The sequence below is a fragment of the Mustela putorius genome, unplaced genomic scaffold (genome assembly GCF_011764305.1).
Source record: "Mustela putorius furo isolate JIRA1106 unplaced genomic scaffold, ASM1176430v1.1 tig00003969_pilon_pilon_pilon, whole genome shotgun sequence".
NCBI classification, from domain to species: domain Eukaryota; kingdom Metazoa; phylum Chordata; class Mammalia; order Carnivora; family Mustelidae; genus Mustela; species Mustela putorius.
The window spans coordinates 2,148,502-2,168,154 of record NW_025422112.1 but is presented as its reverse complement, the minus strand read 5'-3'; the positions used below and the strand labels follow the sequence as shown (position 1 = coordinate 2,168,154).

The window sequence follows — 19,653 nt, the reverse complement described above, 5'->3', positions numbered from 1 at the left end:
AAAAGAAAAAAGATTAGAGATGAGATAGAAGATATATTTCTTAGAAGAGTAGGGATCCTTCCAAGTCCCTTGGATATCTGGTTTGAAAACTGTCAATATATTTCCCATTGCAACTTGCTGAAAGTAAAATGAGATCAGTTAATCAAAGAAGAGCAATTCAAAAATAAGCTTACGTTGTATCTTACGTAGCTGCAAAATAAGCTGTTTGAAAAATAAAAACTAATTGCTAGAACAGAAGTTGAAGATATATTTCAGGAATACATAATTTTGCAAAAATAACCAGTTTTAGAATATGCCATTCCCTACATTTTTCTTGTATTTCTTAAAAGATAATTGTTATGAGGTAGACTCTTTAACTGGGGGTTATCAACACCTTCAAGAAACTAATCAAAACACACTCTCTTTTACTCCACAGCCCCTTCACCTTGATCTCCTGTTCTACCTTTATCTTTCGAACTTTCTCCACCTGGCTGCATAACTGACTCTTATCTGTATGGTGGTGGTATCAGCAATTGATTTTTCCTTTCTTTTTTTTTTTTTTAATTGAGATAAAATTGGCCTATAATGTTATGTAAGTTTCAGATGTATAACACTGTAATTTGACATTTGTATATGTTACAAAGTGATCACCACCAAAGTGTAATTACCACCCATCACCATACAACTGACCTCTTTCCTTCACACGTTTTGCCCACCTAACAAAGTCCTTTCACTCTGGTAACCATCAATCTGTTCTACCTGTGAGTTTTTGCATGATTTTATTTATTCATTTGTTTTGTTTTCTAGATTTCACACATGAGTGAAATCATATGGTATTTGTCTTTCTCCATCTGCCTTACTTCACTTAGCATTATACCCTTTAGGTCTATTCATGCTTTTGCAAAAGGCAAGATTTTTTTTTCTTTATGGTTGAATAATATCCCATTGTATATACATATAACACATTCTCTTTATCCATTCACCCATGGATGAATACTTAAGTTACTTCCATGCCTTCGCTATTGTAAATAATGTTGCAATAAACATAGGGGGTGCATATATCTTTTCAATTAGTATTTTCATATTCTTTAGATAAACACTCAGAAGTGGAGTAACTGGATCATATGGTAGATCTATTCTTAACATTTTGATACATCTCCCTACTGTTTTCCATAGGGGCTGCACCAATTTACATTCCAATAACAGTGTATAAGGGTTCACTGTTCTCCACATCCTCTCCAACATTTGTTATTTCTTGTCTGTTTCATAATAGTCATTTTAACAGGTATGAGGGCATATCTCAATATGGTTTTGATTTGAAATTTCCTAAGAATTATTGATGTTGGACATCTTTTAATGTGTCAACTGGCCATTAGTATGTCTTCTTTGGAAAAAAGTCTGTTCAGATCATCTGTTTTTTAATAGGGTTGTTTGGGTTTTTGTTGTTGTTGTATGAGTTCCTTTCACACTTTGGAGATTAGCTCCTTATCAGATGTATGGTTTGCAAATATCTAGTAGATTTTTTATTTTGACAATGGTTTCCTTTTCTGCGGGTAAGTTTTATTTTTAGTTTGAAGCGGTGCCATTCATTTACTTTTATATCTGTTAGCCTTGCCTTTGGAATCAGATCCACATTGCTTAGACTGATGTCAAGAAGCTTATCACTATTTTTTCTTCTAGGAATTTTAGGTATGCAGGTCTTATATTCAAGTCTTTCATCCATTTTTGCCTATGGTGTAAGACAGTGACTTAGTTTCATTCTTTTGCATGTGACTGTCCAGTCTTCCAAGTACCACTTGTTGAAGAGATCATCTTTTCACCATTAGACGTTCTTGGCTCTTTTGTTATAAATTAATTGCCCATACATTTGTGGGTTTTCTTCAGGGCTCTTAATTCTATTTCACTGATCTATCTATTTTTATGCCAATACCATACTGCTTTGATTATTTTAGCTTTGTAGTCTAGAGAGTATGACACCTTTTGTAGTATCAAGGAGTCTGTGATATCTCTAGCTTTGTTCTTTTTTCTCAAGATTGCATTGGGTATTGGAATCTTCTGTGGTTCCATACAAATTTTAGAATTCTTTCTACTTGTGTGAAAAACTCAACTGGAATTTTGACAAGGATTGCACTGAATCTGTATATTGCTTTAGGTAGCATGGACATTTTAACAATATTAATTCTTCTAATCCATGAGCACAGATTATCTTTCCATTTATTGTGTCTTCATTTTATTTCAACTTTGTCTTATAGTCTTTCACCTTCTTGTTTAAATTAACCCTAAGATTTATTCTTTTTTTTTTAATTTTTTATTTTTTATAAACATATATTTTTATCCCCAGGGGTACAGGTCTGTGAATCACCAGGTTTACACACTTCACAGCACTCACCAAATCACATACCCTCCCCAATGTCCATAATCCCACCCCCTTCTCCCAAACCCCCTCACAAAACAAACTGAGGGTTGCCGGGGGGAGGGGGTTTGGGAGATTTATTCTTTATAATGCAACTGTTAGTGGGATTTCTTCATTTCTTCATTTCTTGCTTTCTTCATTTCTCTTTCTGATAGTTTGTTACTAGTGTATAGAGCTGCCAGATTTCTGTTTATTTAATTTGTATCCCACAATTTTACTGAATTCACTTATTCTAACACCTTTTTTGGGGGAAGACTTTAGGGTATTCTATATATAGTACCATGTCATTTGCAAATAGTAACAGTTTTACCTTTCCTTTTTGTCTTGAATAGCTCTTATTTCACTTTCTTATCTTATTACTCTGGGTACAGCTTCCAATACTATGTTGAATAAAAGTGGCAAGAATGGGTATGCTTGTCTTGTTCCTGATCTTAGAGGAAAATCTTTCAGTTTTTCAACCATTGAGTATGATGTTAGCGGTGGGTTTGTCATATATGGCCTATATTATATGTTTATGTACTTTTCCTCTATACCCACTTTGTTAAGAGTTTTTATTGTAAATGGAGGTTAGATTTTATAAATGTGCTTTCTGCATACACTGAATTGTCTTTTGATTTTTATCTTTCTTGTCGTTAATGTGGTGTATCATGTGGATTGATTTACAGATGTTGAAACATCCTTGCATCCCTAGAATAAATCCCATTTGATCATGGTGTATGATCCCTTTAATGTATTACTGAATTTGGTTTGCTAATATTTTGTTGAGGATTTTCACATCTATGTTCATCAGGGATACTGGTCTATAATTTTCTTTTCTTTTTTTTTTTTTTGTTGTTGTGCCCTCATCTAGTTTTGGTATCAACATGATGGTATGAGTGGTAATTTTCCTCTTTCACTTCTGATTTTATTTACTTGAGTCCTCTCTATTTTATCTAGTGACTTAGTGAGTCTAACTAAAAGTTTGCCAATTTTGTTTATATTTCAAAGTACCATGTCTCTTAGCACTAACAGGCTAGAGGAAATTTCCAAAATAGTGTTTGACAGTGCTAGTATTAGCAAGTCAGAATGAGATCACAAAAATGGCAAATGTTAGTGTCTCTGTCCCAGAGAGAATCCCAACAAGTTCCTGCTTCTCCAGCAGACACCCAAAATTAGTAAGTAAGTGGGTCTCCTTCACACATGGTCCAAGTGCTTATCCAACTGGTGTTTATAAGCTAAGTTGTGGGACAAGTTAGTTTATGTGTAAGCCCTTTAAGAGTGAGTTCTCACATTTCCTACAGTTCTATGGTTTTCTTGGATATAATTGCTAGTGATTTTCAAAGCCAGGCTTCTTGGGGGCTCATCTGTCCTGATCAGAATCTAGGGTTGGGTACCTGATGTGGAGCATAAACCCCTCCCTTTTCAGGGAAAAGAGTTGCATTTTTGAGATCCCAACTGTGGATTGCTGTGCCTAGGCAGGGGAAGGGGATTTTCCTGGGAAGACCATGGTTTGCTAATATTTTGTTGAGGATTGCCTCTGCTTCTTCTGTCTATTTTGACACAGTCTTTTTCTTCTTTGCTGTGAAGGCTTAGTCATCCAGGTTTCAGATTTTTTTTTTCCTGAGGAAATTATTCCACATGTGGTGGTAAATTTTTTGTGTCCATAGGAGGTTGTGAGCTCAGGATCTTCCTACACTGCCACCTTGAACCCCTCTTAGGAGACAAGATTTTGCTGACTCTAGAATTAACACTTTCCGTTTGATCAAAATTGTCTGGTCCGTCATACTACTGTCCATATTGTCCTTACTATCTAATCTGGTCTCTCATTTCCCTTTCTCTCTTAAATCTGTCTCCATAATATTTATTTTTTAAATCTTGAAGATAGTTCTCAGGTTATTAAATACACAAGCAGTGGCATGTAACACAAATTCCTAGAATCATACCTAGCATATATTTGATGTTTAGAAATATTTGTTGACTTGAATATAAACAAATCTTCTGCCTTGCATTATTTAGACCATTGATACTACTTACTTAAATTATTGACTTGGTTAAAATTATACGTTTATTTAACAGATTCTGATCATTGAGTTATTTTTCTGCTGTGATTCATTTTTTTTTTGTACCAAATTCTTTTTATGTACCAAATCATGAGTCTTCTTAAGTTGCATCCAGCTATAAAAGTATTTTCAGGTCAGTATTGGCATATGTTTGTTATGTACCTGTGTACAAGTGCAGGATTAGCATTTAGTAAATGTTCTGAATACAATATAAAATTTCTATTTGATCCTCTACGAATTCCATTATACTTGAATCAGAAGACATTAAGAGGTGAAGATTTTTTTAAAGATATTTTTATTTTTTAAGTAATCTCTACCCCCAACATGGAGCTTGAAAGCACAACCCTGAGATCAAGAATTGCACACTCCACTAAGCCAGCCAGGTGCTCCAAGAGGTGAAGATTTTTGCCTGGAAGATCAAACCTGTATCCTTAAGAACCACAGATCTTTAAAAATACAGATAACCTTAGGAATGATGCTAAACCTTCATGCTAATGACTACATTTGGTATTGCAAAAGCAGTTCTTGTGATTTAATGCCAGTTAATGGGGAAGAAGTAAATCATCAAGATGAAATCCAGATGGTGAAAGAAACAGGAGAAAGATACTGGGTAACTAAAAAGCAATAAAAACTCCTGAAAAGAGTGGCCTTGAAGAATTGGGATTCCTGACGTCAAATGAGCCCAGAAATCATTAGTGATAAAATTGTTTCTTAAAACAGAAAAGAGATGATCACATCCTGGCCCTAGATTCATAAAGTGAACATTTGATTATTTGTACTATGAGGAGTGTACGAAATCAAACTCAGTAGTTATCCATTTCTTTTTTTATCTGCTTTCCAGGTGAAGTCAGTCACTAAGGTCACTAAAGTGGCTTTATCTCAACAACAATAATAAAAATTATATTATTACAGTGGTATTCTAATTAATTATATATTATTATAATTAATGTTATTCTAATTAATTATGATAATCATTATTATTAGCTATTTTCTAAGAATAAGTAATAATTGTAATTATTTCCTAAGTCATAGGTCTGTATTATCTATTACAACTTATCAGATAAGAAGAAATACTCAATGTGAGTTGATTACAAATGTCTCCAAATACACTCAGAATATTATCCTAGAACTATAGCAATGCAGGAAGCATTTCTGAGCAAGTAATAATTACATGAATACATGTGGCTTTTTGCTTAGTGCTATTAGTTACCACACCATTAGAATATGGTTAATTATGAGAAAGAAAAGAGAATCAATTGTTTTGAAGGAAGCAATCTGAGGAAACTCTTGGCAACATTTTAACAACAACCACAGCAGTGAGGGAATGATATCCAGGTTATGGATTCTGTTTCTCTCTCTACATTGAACTTTATTTTTTTTATGCTATTGCTGATCATTACCTTGCCTGTAAGATGCTGTTGCCGTACATGCTGAACTCCGGCCACCTGCTCCCCAGAATGTATCTGCATTCTCCACCTTGTCTATAGGTCTTGCACCAATTATCATTACTTTTGCTGGCTGGTGGGGTTTTTATTTAATACATTGTTTTCCCTACATATTCACTTGCAAAAAGTGCTCTGACCGAATTTTTACTTCTTATCAAATTATAACATGAATTTCAGGAATATGTTCTTATATTTATAATCTTTCAAAACTTTATAAAAAATTTTTTCAGTGTATGAAAGTCTAGATATTCCATCTCCTAGACTGAAAATACTCTGCTTTCCTTTTCTATTTTCCTTGTATCTACTTCCCTGTGTGATTGCTAATAATGATCATGTCATTTTCCCATTTCAGAGCTAGGATGACAGTCTTTGAGAAAGAGAAGGCAAGAATGTCCTCTCTTTGCTTTTACTCTAAAGAGGAAAAGCATTTACTTTTCTTCCATAGCACACTCCTGAGAGGTTTCCTAAACAGGTTTCTAATCCCAAACCTGAAATGATATAATATGCCCTAATTGCCCCATTTCAAGCATCACTGCTGTCACCAAGACGCACATCCAATCTGATGTAGGAAAGAAATAATATAGATTGATGCTTTTTTTTCTGTGTTGAGTTATGTTAATGTATTGTATTCTCTTACTAATGTACAATATGCTGTATTCTATGTTGAATATTACCTATGTGTATATATATAAAATGCCTTTTCTTTAAGTGCTAAAGCCTCTAGCGATGATCATTAGAGACCTATCCCGGTATGACAAGCACTTTTCAGATTCTGTCAACTCTGATAATATTCTAGTTCTGTGTAGCATACTATGATGAGAAAGATTCTGGGGCCATGACAGGGCTTGGTAGAAATGAGTACTGTAATCTCTTAATTCTGTCAACAACTAACTCATAAATTCTGAGACAGCGTATTGTGCTTCGATCATGAGCTAATTATTAAGCATTCATATAATTTACTAGCTCAACCTAATTGAAGGTGAGAGTTAGCCCGTAGAAATATGAAATACAGTGTCATTATTTTAAAGTAATCTGCTGACAAGGGTTTGGAAAAAGGGAAGTTGTACTCAGGGATCCCAGGGGGTCTCATTCATAAACTACAATGTAAATGTTGTTCCCTAGCATTGTGTAGGAGGCGATCTGCGCAACCATAGATGGCATGCTTAGTGCCTGAACTATAAGAGAAAGGAGTATTATAAAATATAATAATGATAATAATGACATTTGTTTACTCCTTTACAGACGATAAAGGAAAGTGAAAGCCTTTACCATTATCTAAACATATATTAGTTTTGGATTTTAAATCCTTTTTGTCACTATTTGTCAAATGATTTAATAGGCTTAATCTGTATTTGTAAGACAAATTAGCAATAAATGAAAACTTTAATAGAGAATCTGCTCTAACTATTAGAGATTAAAAATTAGGAGAATTCAATGTATTGATGTTTTATTGACATGCCACCCTACTTGTTTTGATAAGACCGTAGTAACTGGATGGAGAGACCAGCAAGTTAGAAATTTTCTCCCTAGGTAATAATAATTCTTTTGCCCTTAACAATTCATTCAAAGTACTAAAACAGTGTTGCTTTCCAACAGCTTACAGCATTCAGACATTTCATGACATGTTGTATGTTCCGAAGTTAGCAGTCTCAAACAACTACAACCTCCAGACATAGGGCACATTGGATACATGCTGGATAAAAACTGTGACCATGGAAAGACACTCTGTTTTGTAGATGGTAGATGGTAGTCTTATTCTCCATTAGCTTTCTATATCATTCTAGCATACCTCTTACTGGCTATAATTCTTCACCTATCGTATTTGTAAATTTTAATGTCCTGATATGTTAGCGTTTCTATAGACTTTAATATTGAATGTCAAAAGAAACTTGGATCACCAAGTAATTTTTCATAATAAAAGAAGAACTGGCAGTTCATGTTTGCTCCCTGTGGTTCCAGAGAAAGATGAAGTAGACAGTTGCCATCCTTTGCTTGGTGCTGAGGCAAATAAGGCAAATGGGAAAAATTTATCAAGTAGGACTTCTACCGATTGTATAATTAGCCAATACAACATTGAGAGATATCAGGATATTTCTTTAATTATTTGTTTACTGATTTATTGAGAGTGAAAGCATGAGTTGGGGGGTGGATCATGGGTGGGGAGGGCAGAGGGGGAGGGAAAGAGAATCTTTTTTTTTTTTTAAGATTTTATTTATTTATTTGACAGAGAGAGAGATCACAAGTAGGCAGAGAGGCAGGCAGAGAGAGGGGGGGGAAGCAGGCTCCCTGCTGAGCAGAGAGCCCGATGCGGGGCTAGATCCCAGGATGCTGGGATCATGACCTGAGCAGAAGGCAGAGGCTTAACCCACTGAGCCACCCAGGTGCCCCAGGGAGAGAGATTCTTAAGCAGACTCCACACTTAGCCCAACCTGGGGCTTGATCTCACAACCCTGAGATCACAACATGAGCTGAAACTAAGAGTTGGAGGTTTAACTGACTGTGCAACCCAGGTGCCCCTATTTATTTTTTAAAAAGCTTATTCAGGGGCATCTGCATGGTTAAGTCAGTCTGACTCTCTGTTCTGGCTCAGGTTGAGATCTCAGGGTTGTGAGATCAAGATCTGCCTTGGGCTCCAGGCTCAGTGAGAGGACTTCTCTCTTTCCCCCCTTTTCCCCTGCCCCTCTCCACACTGGTATGCTCCCTCTCTCACCAAAATAAATAAATCTTTAAAAAAATTTTAAAAAGAGAACAAAAACTTATTCATTCAATCATTTATTCACCCATACAAAAAATATTTATTATATGTTCCCATGTGTCTGGCATAGTTCAAAACAAGGAATCAAGCAGTAAAACTAGACAATAATGCTCACCCTCATGACATTATATTTTAGCAGGAAAACCAACAATAAATGAATAAGTAATATATATTTTATGTGTGTAGATATAGAACAGGTTATAAAAGCTATGAGGAAAATTAAGTAAGTGAAGAGGGCCAAAGCATGAGAAGACAGTAAACTGGAGTGTTAATTAAGGGGCCAGTGATATTGTGAGCAAAATACAATAGGCTTGTACAAATGTAGGGAGGTGATTTTAGACGGTGTGATCAGGGAGGAATTTCCTGCATTGCTAACATGAGCAGCAACCTAAATGACAGCTGTCAGTGTTTCGGCGAAGAATCTTTAAAGACCCTCAGTGAGAAGTGAGCCTGGAGAGTCTGGAGTGCGAGATGAGCAGAAAAGCCGCATGTCTGGAGCAGAGAGGGGGAGTAGTGGGTCAGGTAGAAAGAAGATTCCCAGAGGTGGGCAGGAACAGGTTATATGGGTCAATGTGAGATTTTCCTTTCTCAGCCAGATGGGTATATATAAAGCATCTTAATTTTGGGATACTATGCTTTCAACTTGACCCAAGTAGCGGTGTTATATCTCTGCATCACTCTTGGTGCCTATTAATCTACCATTCCATCAGTCAGACTCCCAAACAAATAATTATTGCGCCATGCACGATGCTAAATGATGGGAATACAAGAGGCACTGCCAGCTCTGTCCTCATGGGGTCTATAGTTCCGTGGAGAAGTTACTCATGAAATAATTACACGTATTACAAGGTCTAGAAATAGGGGAGATGTATCACTGGCATTTATAATAAAATGGGATTAACCTAGCCCACAACTTAGATCCAATATATATGTAGCAATTATATAGTGTACATATAGTATACATATTTAACCTCAAGATTCTATCCAAGATTCTATCTACTATAACAATAAAATAGATTAAAAGCATCCATTTAAGTATTGCTTGATAATTTTCTATGTCCTTTCATATACATTATGCTATTTAATATTCACAATAACTGTGACAGAGGTCAATCAGTTATAATTATCTTCTTTTTAAAGAAGCTGAAGCCCTGAGAACTTATTTGTCTACAGGCATGAAATGAATTAGTAATGTAGGTAGTCCTAGTCTTTTTCTACACCACCTATATCACTAGAGGCCTGATCTAAGTATAGTAAAACTGCTTACCCAACAGCACGAGGCATTTAGTTTGGAGGCAAAAGGAAGAGAGAATATAACATCCTCACGCTTATGAAATATTGGATCTATTTAGGAAGGTGTTCTGATAAGCACCAAAAAATAAATTGTGCAGAAATTCCGTGTGCATATAAAGTTAGGAAATAATCAGTGTGGTATGGGACTGCTCCATAACCTTGTCTTGACAGAAATTTTAAAGCTGGGCACATCAATACATTATGTGGCTAGATTTTGATGCTTTTATGTTCTGAAATTCTGTTTTGTTTTGTTTTTCCTTTTCCCATTCTCAAAATCATTGCCAATCAATGAATCTTACCTACCATTTCCTCTGAGTTTATTGCTTACTTTAGAAATCTACAGTGTTTCTTCATTGAACAGATTAATCTTAGCTACTCTCTTGCTCCTCTGCCCAGGCACTCCAGAAAACCAGACTCAGCATTCTCTTCCAATTATCTTATTCCCAGCTCTAAGCCCCAGCGCCAATTCTGTTTGAATGACCTCTTCCTAGAATGCTAAATTGTCAACTGTTATAAAAGCTTCATTCATTTAACCTTCCTCTATTTCTTAGAAAATCAGTAGAGAATTCTACCCAATATGCGGCCCTGAATTTGCTGCATTACTAAATGAACGATCTCTGTTGCTCTCATAGAGTGCTAAGAGTTTATTTTTCCAATTTTTGTTTGATGTCAACAATTGTCTGGCTCTATTAATATTGATTATTTTACATTATGTTTTATAATGAGCCTGCACCTGGCATAATGTCACATAACAGTACATTTGATATTTTCAAGTAACGTTATTGTCTTGTTGCAAATATTACATATCTAATCTCTTTCCCCCTCCCATTGTACCTGCAAATGCTTTCTTTATTAATGAATAATTACCAAGAATACATGTCAACTACCAAGTGATTCAGACACAAGAGAAAAGCACACTACTTCAATTACATATTTGTGTTTATGTGTCAATGTGTTTATGTGTCGTTTTCTTCCTGACTGTGAACTAGTGATGTATGGAGGACACGGTCAAACCTTGGGTATGTGGCAACATGCCAGGTCCTGTGCTAATCGTTTGATGTAACCTATTTTATTTTACCTTCTTATCAACTCCACAAATAACTAGTTTGCCACATGACTCTCTATCTAAAAAGTCAGTGACGATCAAAGGTGCACTTAAAAAAATAGTTATGAGAAACATCTTTGTGAAAAATGAAAGACACTTACGGGAACCAGGAATTTTTTAATCTCTTCCAATGCGTGACTCATTCGTGAATAAGCTTCCCCAGGTGGAGCAAACACTTCAATTAATACATGAAGTTCATCACTCAAGTGGGCATATTTGGCTTCCCCACTCTTCCTTAATTCTTCTTCCTGTGAAAGAGGTTATTTTTAGAAATACAAATCCACCCATTTTGCATTGACTTAACATTTACTGAGATTGTGACAAAAGGGCATAATCTAAGCAAATTTTCCATAAGTAGAAACCCTTTGAGAAATAAAAATCTGGTACAAGCCATTTAAAGATTTTAAAATCATTTTTGTGTTTGAATGATTTTTCTAAAAAGCTGGCATAATTATCATCTACAATGGATTTTAATCAGCTAAATGAAAATGCTAAACCCCTGAAAATAAGTTACAGAAATGCCTTAAAGTTTGAGTATACACTACTATATTGAGGAAGAAAAGGATTGTTTTTGTGTCTGATGAGTAATATTTTGCAGATAATAAAAGAAAGATTATCACTCTTCTTTAAGAAAACAAGAACTTTCGGGACACCTGGGTGGTTCAGTCTGTTAAGCATCTGCCTTCGGCTCAGGTCATGATCCCAGGGTCCTGGGATCGAGTTCCCCACTGGGCTTCCTGATCGGTGGGGAGTCTGCTTCTCTCACGCTCTTTCTCTGTCCCTTTCCCCCAGCTTGTGCATGCTTTCTCTCTCTAGATCTCTCTCAAATAAACAAAATCTTAAAAAAAAAAAAAAGAAAAGAAAACAAGCACTTTCTAGCTATTTTTTGAGAAACAGTGTAAAGGTTACCTGTTCTCCATTAATGTATGCAAAACCAGGGCGTATCTCCCAGCCTATGTGCCCACTGGCCCAGGCTGTCATCTGCCTTTGTACCTGCATTTTCTCTGTCATTTGCTGCCTCATTTTAGTCAACAGAAGTCCATTAAAGGGATGGCAGCTAAGCATTATGTTGGCATTCATTCTGCATGAGCTATATCTCCTCAGCTTAACCAACAACATGGTACTGTTAGATCAGATTTTTTGTAGTACTGTACCCAAGCGACTACTGTGGCCTGATTAATTCAACACAGAAGCAGAGCCAATCAGTACCTGATCTATACACTTTGCTAATGAGTGCCAGGAAGTTGATGCCTAACATCTCTTAATCTCACAATAACCTTGCACATTATTCACAACTGAGACTAGGAAACTGAGTTTCAAAAACCTCAAGTTGCTTCAGCAAAGTTGGGATTCAAACCCAGTTCATTTTGCAACCAGATTTGCATTTGTCTAGGATATTCATGGAAGCAAAATTCATTTAAAATAGTAACATAATGTTTTATGTTATGTTTTACTCTTCCTGACTCCCCTCCCCAGTAAACTTGTAGTTGTTCCACTAAATTTCAAAGGATAAAAACTGAATGGACAAAGGGCGCCTGGGTGGCTCAGTGGGTTAAGCCACTGCCTTTGGCTCAGGTCATGATCTCAGGGTCCTGGGATCGAGCCCCGCATCAGGCTCTCTGCTCAGCGGGGAGCCTGCTTTCTCCTCTCTCTCTCTGCCTGCCTCTCTGCCTGCCTACTTGTGATCTCTCTCTCTGTCATATAAATAAATAAAAAATCTTTTAAAAAAACCTGAATGACAAAATAATTTTTAGTTTTATGTGGGGACTGACTAGAAAAGTAACATGAGTAAACCTTAACTAGATAAAAGAAAGCAAATTTGCTATTGATCTCTTACAACTTAACTATATGAACCATATTAGTGTGCTTAGCTGAAGAAATGTCCATCATTTCAATACATGAAGGATCCATGAAAGAGATGGGAAGGTGTGCTTGCTTTTCTGTCCATCCCCCATCTAATCAAAAGTCTCCAACAGCAACACCTTTTAGCCTGGTAGTCCACTCTTCATCCCTAAGCCTACTTTCCATCTCTACGTAGGGATTTTTACTTAAAAGGGTTTTCTTAACGCCCATTTCTCATTTTAGGAAGAAGAAGCACTTGCCTCAATGACTATGCACTTACAGAGTGTAGTAAACATTTCTTTCCTCTTGGGGTTCTGCTGCAAGGCAAGCTGGTCCTTTTCTCTGGGGTCGGCTTCACTTGCACCTAAGTGTTCAGGTGGTTAAATCAGGAGTCTTCACACTGCCTCCTTCTCCATACTTCCTGAACTGATTTCCCGCTGGTTATCAAGGGCTTCTTGCTAGCCAGATTTTATAGTGTCTGCATGCCGTGAGGTATGGCATTCAAATATGAATAATAATACTCATTTTAAAGGTTCTCAAATATAATGAGCCTGACTAGATACTCTCCAGTCGGGCCACTAGGCTGATGTTCATGAATAAAATGCAGCTTGCTATTTAAAAAAATATTTGCCTCTCCCCTCCCCCATCATCTTTTATATAAGCAGATGAGGAAACTGAGGTCTTTGGCTATTAAAAAACTTCCTGGAGGTCACATGTGGGTCAGGATTTCAGCCAGGACCCAGTAAAGTAGGTGTTAGCAGTGATAAAGATTTCAAAGGATAAAAGTTAACACAGCAGAAGCAATCGTGAGCTACTACTGGTTATTCTCAAAACTAAATTGCGTATCTTCAAAGGTGTGTTATATTGGAACTCACATATTGGCGTAACTTTTGACAGAGCAAACGTTCCCAGGCCTTTGCTTCTTCCTGTCAAACTTCGATAATAATAGTGAGGCCCCAGGATTTTGTGGATTTTGAGAAAAGTGAAGGACATTTTATAATCTAAAACTGCTACACATATTTCTTACAGTAATAAGTATTATTTCTTACATTCTCAAGTAGTATTTTAAAATATTGCTGCGCTGTTTCAAGAGAGACCAAAATAAATGTATCTCAAATGCGAAGAAGAGTTTTCTTTCTGAAGTAGACGTCTAAGCGGTGAGTAACTGGAAGAGCAGGTGGTTCTTGTCTGCGGTCTTATCCAGGGATCCTGGTTCCCCCTCTCTTAACTCTAGTGGCCCCGAGGACATCATTCTCATGTTTGTTGACGAAGGAGGCTGTCTACCATCACTTCTAAATTCTGCTCCAGGGGCCATGGAAAGAAAATGTAGCAGCAAAAAGCTTATGTCAGGGACACATGCCAGAGGTTTCATACATCATCTCTGCTCTTCATCTCTTTGGTAAAAGTGTAGTCACATGGTGGCCCGATGCAATGGAAGCTATAAATGTGGTTTCAGACTGAGCAGCCATGAGACTCAGTGTGAGGGTTTCATTTATGACAGAAACAAGTGAGAATGGAGACTGGATGACAACAAGCCATCTTTGCACCCAGTCTTCATTTAGGGCTAGTTAAAATCATACCTATTCATTAAATCTAATTTTGTGAATAGCTAGCCATTGTCTGCCAGAACGTCCAGATTTTATTTTCAAAAACAAGACGACAAGGGCGCCTGGGTGGCTCAGTGGGTTAAAGCCTCTGCTTTCGGCTCAGGTCATGGTCCCAGGGTCCTGGGATCAAGCCCCACATTGGGCTCTCTGCTTAGCGGGGAGCCTGTTTCCTCCTCTCTCTCTGCCAGCTTGTGATCTTTGTCTTTCAAATAAATAAAAAAAATCTTTAAAAACAAAAAACAAAAAAGAAAAAACAAACAAACAAACAAACAAAAAAAAGCCAAGACTATACCCCCAGTGGATTTGTAACATGAACCTCCAAGTCTGTCTCTGGGCAGACACCACAGCCATTCCAAATCGCACCAATGTCCAGAAACCAGTAAGTACATTTAAGGTAATTTAATAAAATCTCATGAGGTATTTCTTAAACAAGAGTTCCAAATGTATTTTGAGGGAAAAAAAAAGTTTATCTTTGTAGTAAATTCATTATTTGATAAGTTGATTATGAATGAGGCAGTAAGTAGTGTTTTTATGTTTCTGCCCAATTATCTTTTTGTGTGTTTTGTAACAAAGATCATAGTATTGTGGCAGGTTGCACTAGATAGAAAGGAGGACATAACAGCAAGAAAAGTAAAGAAAAAGATTAAGAAATTAGAAATGGTAGGGACACCAACGTGGTTCAGTGAGTTAAGTCTCTGTCTTCGGCTCAGGTCATGATCTCAGGGTCCTGGGATGGAACCCCGAAGCATGGGCTCTCTGCTCAGTGGGAAGCCTGCTTCTCGCACTGCCCCACCTGCCTGCCTCTCTGCCTACTTGTGATCGCTGTCAAATAAATAAATAAAATCTTAAAAAAAAAAAAGGAATTAGAAATGGTAGCGAAAAATCTTGGGTATAAATTGACATGAACTGGTCCGAAGTTACCAGTACAGAAGACTGGTTCTCCATCTAATGAAAGCACAGAAAAGGGCACAGGGACTAAATCAAAAGAATGTAAGATGCACATATTAGAAGGTGAATCAGCATGACGTCATTTAGAATTCTGCTTAAAAGACTGCACATTCGGTTGATATTATTTAATCTTCCATGAAAAAGGTACATTTATTCCACTGAGGATATTTACTTAAGCCGCTGACCTTCAGAACACGATTTATGGTGTTCAGCTATTACAAAGGAATCACGAGCTAATTATTTCAAGCGCAATTATTAGCTGCTAAACATGAGAAATTCAAAACAAAGTCATTACAAATATTGAATCTAGTTTTACATATCCCCAAACATTCTACACCCATGTTGTACCCTAAGGTAAAATATAAGTAAAACATATCAGTTTTTTACTGGTTGTTTTACAGAGAATAGCATCACAGGAAAGAGAGTCTAATTTGAATTGCATTCGTGTGTTAAATCGTTAAAAGGATTTTAAAGAAAACTTTCTCTTAGGAATTATCACTTGTATTTTAGCTTCCACAAAAGAATGCTTCTGATTTGGAAATAATTTGACAATTAGAAAAGTTTCCTCTTAATTCAAAATAGCATGTTCATTGAAGAAAACTTGAAAAAAATCCCCCAAACTACAAATATCTTAAAAAATATCAACAACCACACAATTTAAGACACACTATTAGCATTTTCAGTGTATCTTCTTCAAGTATCTTTTTACAGTAATAGCAATGAAATTGAAATCATAATTTTAATATTGCTTCTTAGGTCATGGGTATGCAAAGTACTTTCCATAGGCTATCTAATTTTGTATGTACAACTATACTTTATTCTACATAATGTTACTTCCTTCATTCTACTGATGAGGGGACTGGTACACAGAGAGAAAATTGTCCAGGATTACAGAGACTATAAATCATGGAGTTGGGTTAGAACTCAGGTAATCTCACACCAGGTCTAGTGGTTAATCACACTGGTATGTACTGATATAGGTATGATAAATGTAAATAAACATTTTCTAAGTCCAGATTTCCCCATAGATGTATCTGCGTAGTTTATGGAATATCATAGCTAGTGGTCTCTCAGCAATTTCCTGGTATTCAGTCCCATGTAGCCCTGAGCTGTCCAGGGTATCCTACAGGAGATAACAGGTGCTTATGTACTTAGCCCATATGATACGAATTTCTTCTCCCCTCCTAAAAGGTTCTGATTCCTAGGAAGCTGTATGCTTATCAGTGCTATTTTCTATTATTTTCAAGGTTCTCACTACTCATCTCCTATTTTATGAAGGACTTTACCTAAAAATGCTAGTGATCTCACGTCACATTGTTTATGCCTAACCCTCTGTTTGGACCATCATTCCAAACAAGGCATTTATCCAAAGTATTTAAGGTGGAGCTCAGATTAGTTTGCACAATTTCTCATGGATACTCATGCTGTATTCCTCAAACAAATGTACCTCATGAAGGGTCATTCTCTATTTTCCTGCACAGTTTGTCCAACAGAGGGGCAGGGTCTTTGGGACCCTCTGAACCCACATTCCATTCTGGAGTAAAGACTTCAGTCAGCTTACAACTGGGTATTTCATCTTAGTTCAGATGACTCAAGGCAAACTCCCCCAAAGAGGACACAGGATTAGATGTTCCCTTATGTTGTGAGCCTGAGTCCAGCCTTATGCTCCCTGGATTTGCCAACTTTTAGTTGTAATGTAAAACTCAAAATGTCTTAAAGTACCTTAGAATATCCACAGTTAAGAATCATTTATGGGTGACAGAGACTTCATTTAAAATATCAGAGGGGCACAAAGCAAAGAGGTCACATTGATAACCTCATTACAGCAACTCAAAAAATTCTCATTCTCTTGTCACAAGTTCTTCCCTGCTTCATTACACAATTCTATTTTTTTTTTCTTTCCTGTGTCTAATGTTTGTATTACTCTTTCCTCCCACTTGGAATTTCCTAGGAAATTTCAAATTATTTTCACCTCTATTAGAGAGAGTAATTTAGTTATTGAGGGCTAATTCCCAAGCTTGCAAGTCCAACTTACTGGAGCTCAGTGAAATAAAGGGCATACCAGTTAAAAGTCACAGTGGTGATCATCATTTGCTACTTGGGATGACCCTTTGGAATCTGTCTCTGTCTCTGTCCACCTCTCTTTTTATCTCTCACACACACATGCAAATAGAATGCTCTTTAAAGTGGGACTCTAGTTAAAGAAAATGTTTCCATTTTGTTAAGAAGAGTGTTCACTTGCTTTGGGCAATTTTCTAAAAAAAAAAATGTTATAAATTGCTCTCAATATGATGTAAATCATGTATTCCTCCTTTGTGTTACTCCAGATTTTGGGTTATTTTGTCTCTCCAGTGTCTCCGGAAAAAGCACACATTACCAGCAGAGAGGACACCTGAGTAACTCTGTTGATGTCCCAGCCATCATTTTTTTTTTTGTTTTTAAAAATTTTATTTATTTATTTGAGAGAGAGACAGTGAGAGAGAACATGAGCAAGGAGAAGGTCAGAGGGAGAAGCAGACTCCCCATGGAGCTGGAAGCCCGATGTGGGACTCGATCCCGGGACTCCAGGATCATGACCTGAGCCGAAGGCGGTCATCCAACCAACTGAGCCACCCAGGCGCTCCCAAGCCATCATTTTTTTAAACACCTATGTATTCACCTAGATGTATATATGTGATATCATATATATGTTATATTTTCTTCTCTTAAATATTTAATTACAGAAGTAGTCTTTACTCTGAACCACTTAACCAACTCACCACAATTGCCAAATATTTATTCCCCCATAAAATAGTTAACCAAATGTCCATGATAATCTGATTGTTAAGATCCTACTGCCTAAACTTTATAAACCATGAGTCAGTGGCATTAGTTCCCAAACTTGTTTATACCTATTGTATTTGTTATTGTTATTGTATTTTATTATATTTTTATAATTCCCCTTTCAACTTTTTAAAAATTATCAAAAAACTTTCAAACCAAAAACATATAGGTTAAGGGAGATTTTACTGTTTCAAAATTGCTTCTGTAATTACATTAATTAGTTGTGATTTTTGCACAATATTTTGTTCCTAGATTACAGCATCATTATTCTATTTCATAATTTATCTTTACACACATCTGTTTCATCATTTTCTTATCTCCCAAATTATGCTTCATATATAAGTGTATCTGATAGAATATGAGGAAGATATTCAATAAATTCTTGTTGAATTAATTACTTAGGGGTAAAAATCATGCTGCAGTTTTCTTTTATCAAAAAGAAATCTTTACTCTATTGCTCATGCTAAGTTTTCTTTTCTTTTTCTTTTTTCTTTTTTTAATTTTTTCTTTCTTTATTTATTTGACAGAGAGAGAGGGAGAAAGAGACAGTGAGAGAGGGAACAGAAGCCAGGGGTGTGGGAGAAGGAGAAACAGGTCTCCCAGAGAGCAGGGAGCCCAATGCAGGGCTCAATCCCAGGACCTTGGGAAGAAGACTGAACAGAACGCAGGCACTTAACAACTGAGCCACCCAAGTACCCCTCAGGCTAAGGTTTTCTTTAAATGCTCAACCATTTATTGTCCCGAAACCTTGGAATGGAGTGATCTATATTTACTAGTATGACTTTATTTTGAGCTTAGGAAAAATATGTCCAAATTATTATTATATTTAGTATGTCTCTGATTAAATGAATAACAATGTATAGGTCTTAACTATGTATATTCAATGATATTTTATTTTGTAAGCAAATAATTATGCAATTGCAGTTTACACCACATCAAGTATTTGTTCTGTTATTACAAGCATATAGTCTGTGTAAGTGAGTAAAACAACAGAAGGTTGTAACTCAAGAGAGTATTGTGGTGTTACTCCTAAACAAGTTAGAATAAGCAAATTTTTTACCATAGCCCCTCCTCTCTAGACCTTCCTTGGCTTGATACCTTATTGCATAATGGCATTGGCAGCTGGTAATCTCTATACCCCAACACGAGGCTCGAACTCACAACCTCGAGATCAAGAGTCACATGCTCTTCTGACTGAGCCAGCCAGGTGCCTCAGGAATTGGCAGATGGATCAGTCCTTACTAGATCATTCCGATTTCAGGAGAATCAATTTCTATATAAGTACAGTGCTTACTCTTTGCTCCCAGAAATCAATCTCAGCAAACTTTAGCATCCAGAAAGTTCCCAGTGATGCAAAATTTATAGTAATACCTTATCGACAACTGTTATAATCTTAGAGACTGA

General features: G+C 36.5%; 1 protein-coding gene across 5 annotated transcripts in view; it reads right to left on the bottom strand.

Annotated features, from left to right (window-relative positions):
- Positions 1-19,653, bottom strand: part of KHDRBS2 (KH RNA binding domain containing, signal transduction associated 2) — a 628,493-nt gene that overhangs the window by 309,759 nt on the left and 299,081 nt on the right. For all 5 annotated transcript variants that reach the window (XM_045070404.1, XM_045070405.1, XM_045070408.1 and 2 more), the window contains exon 4: positions 11,131-11,277. In XM_045070404.1, the coding sequence (XP_044926339.1) occupies positions 11,131-11,277 (147 nt within the window). The remainder of the gene's footprint in view (positions 1-11,130; positions 11,278-19,653) is intronic.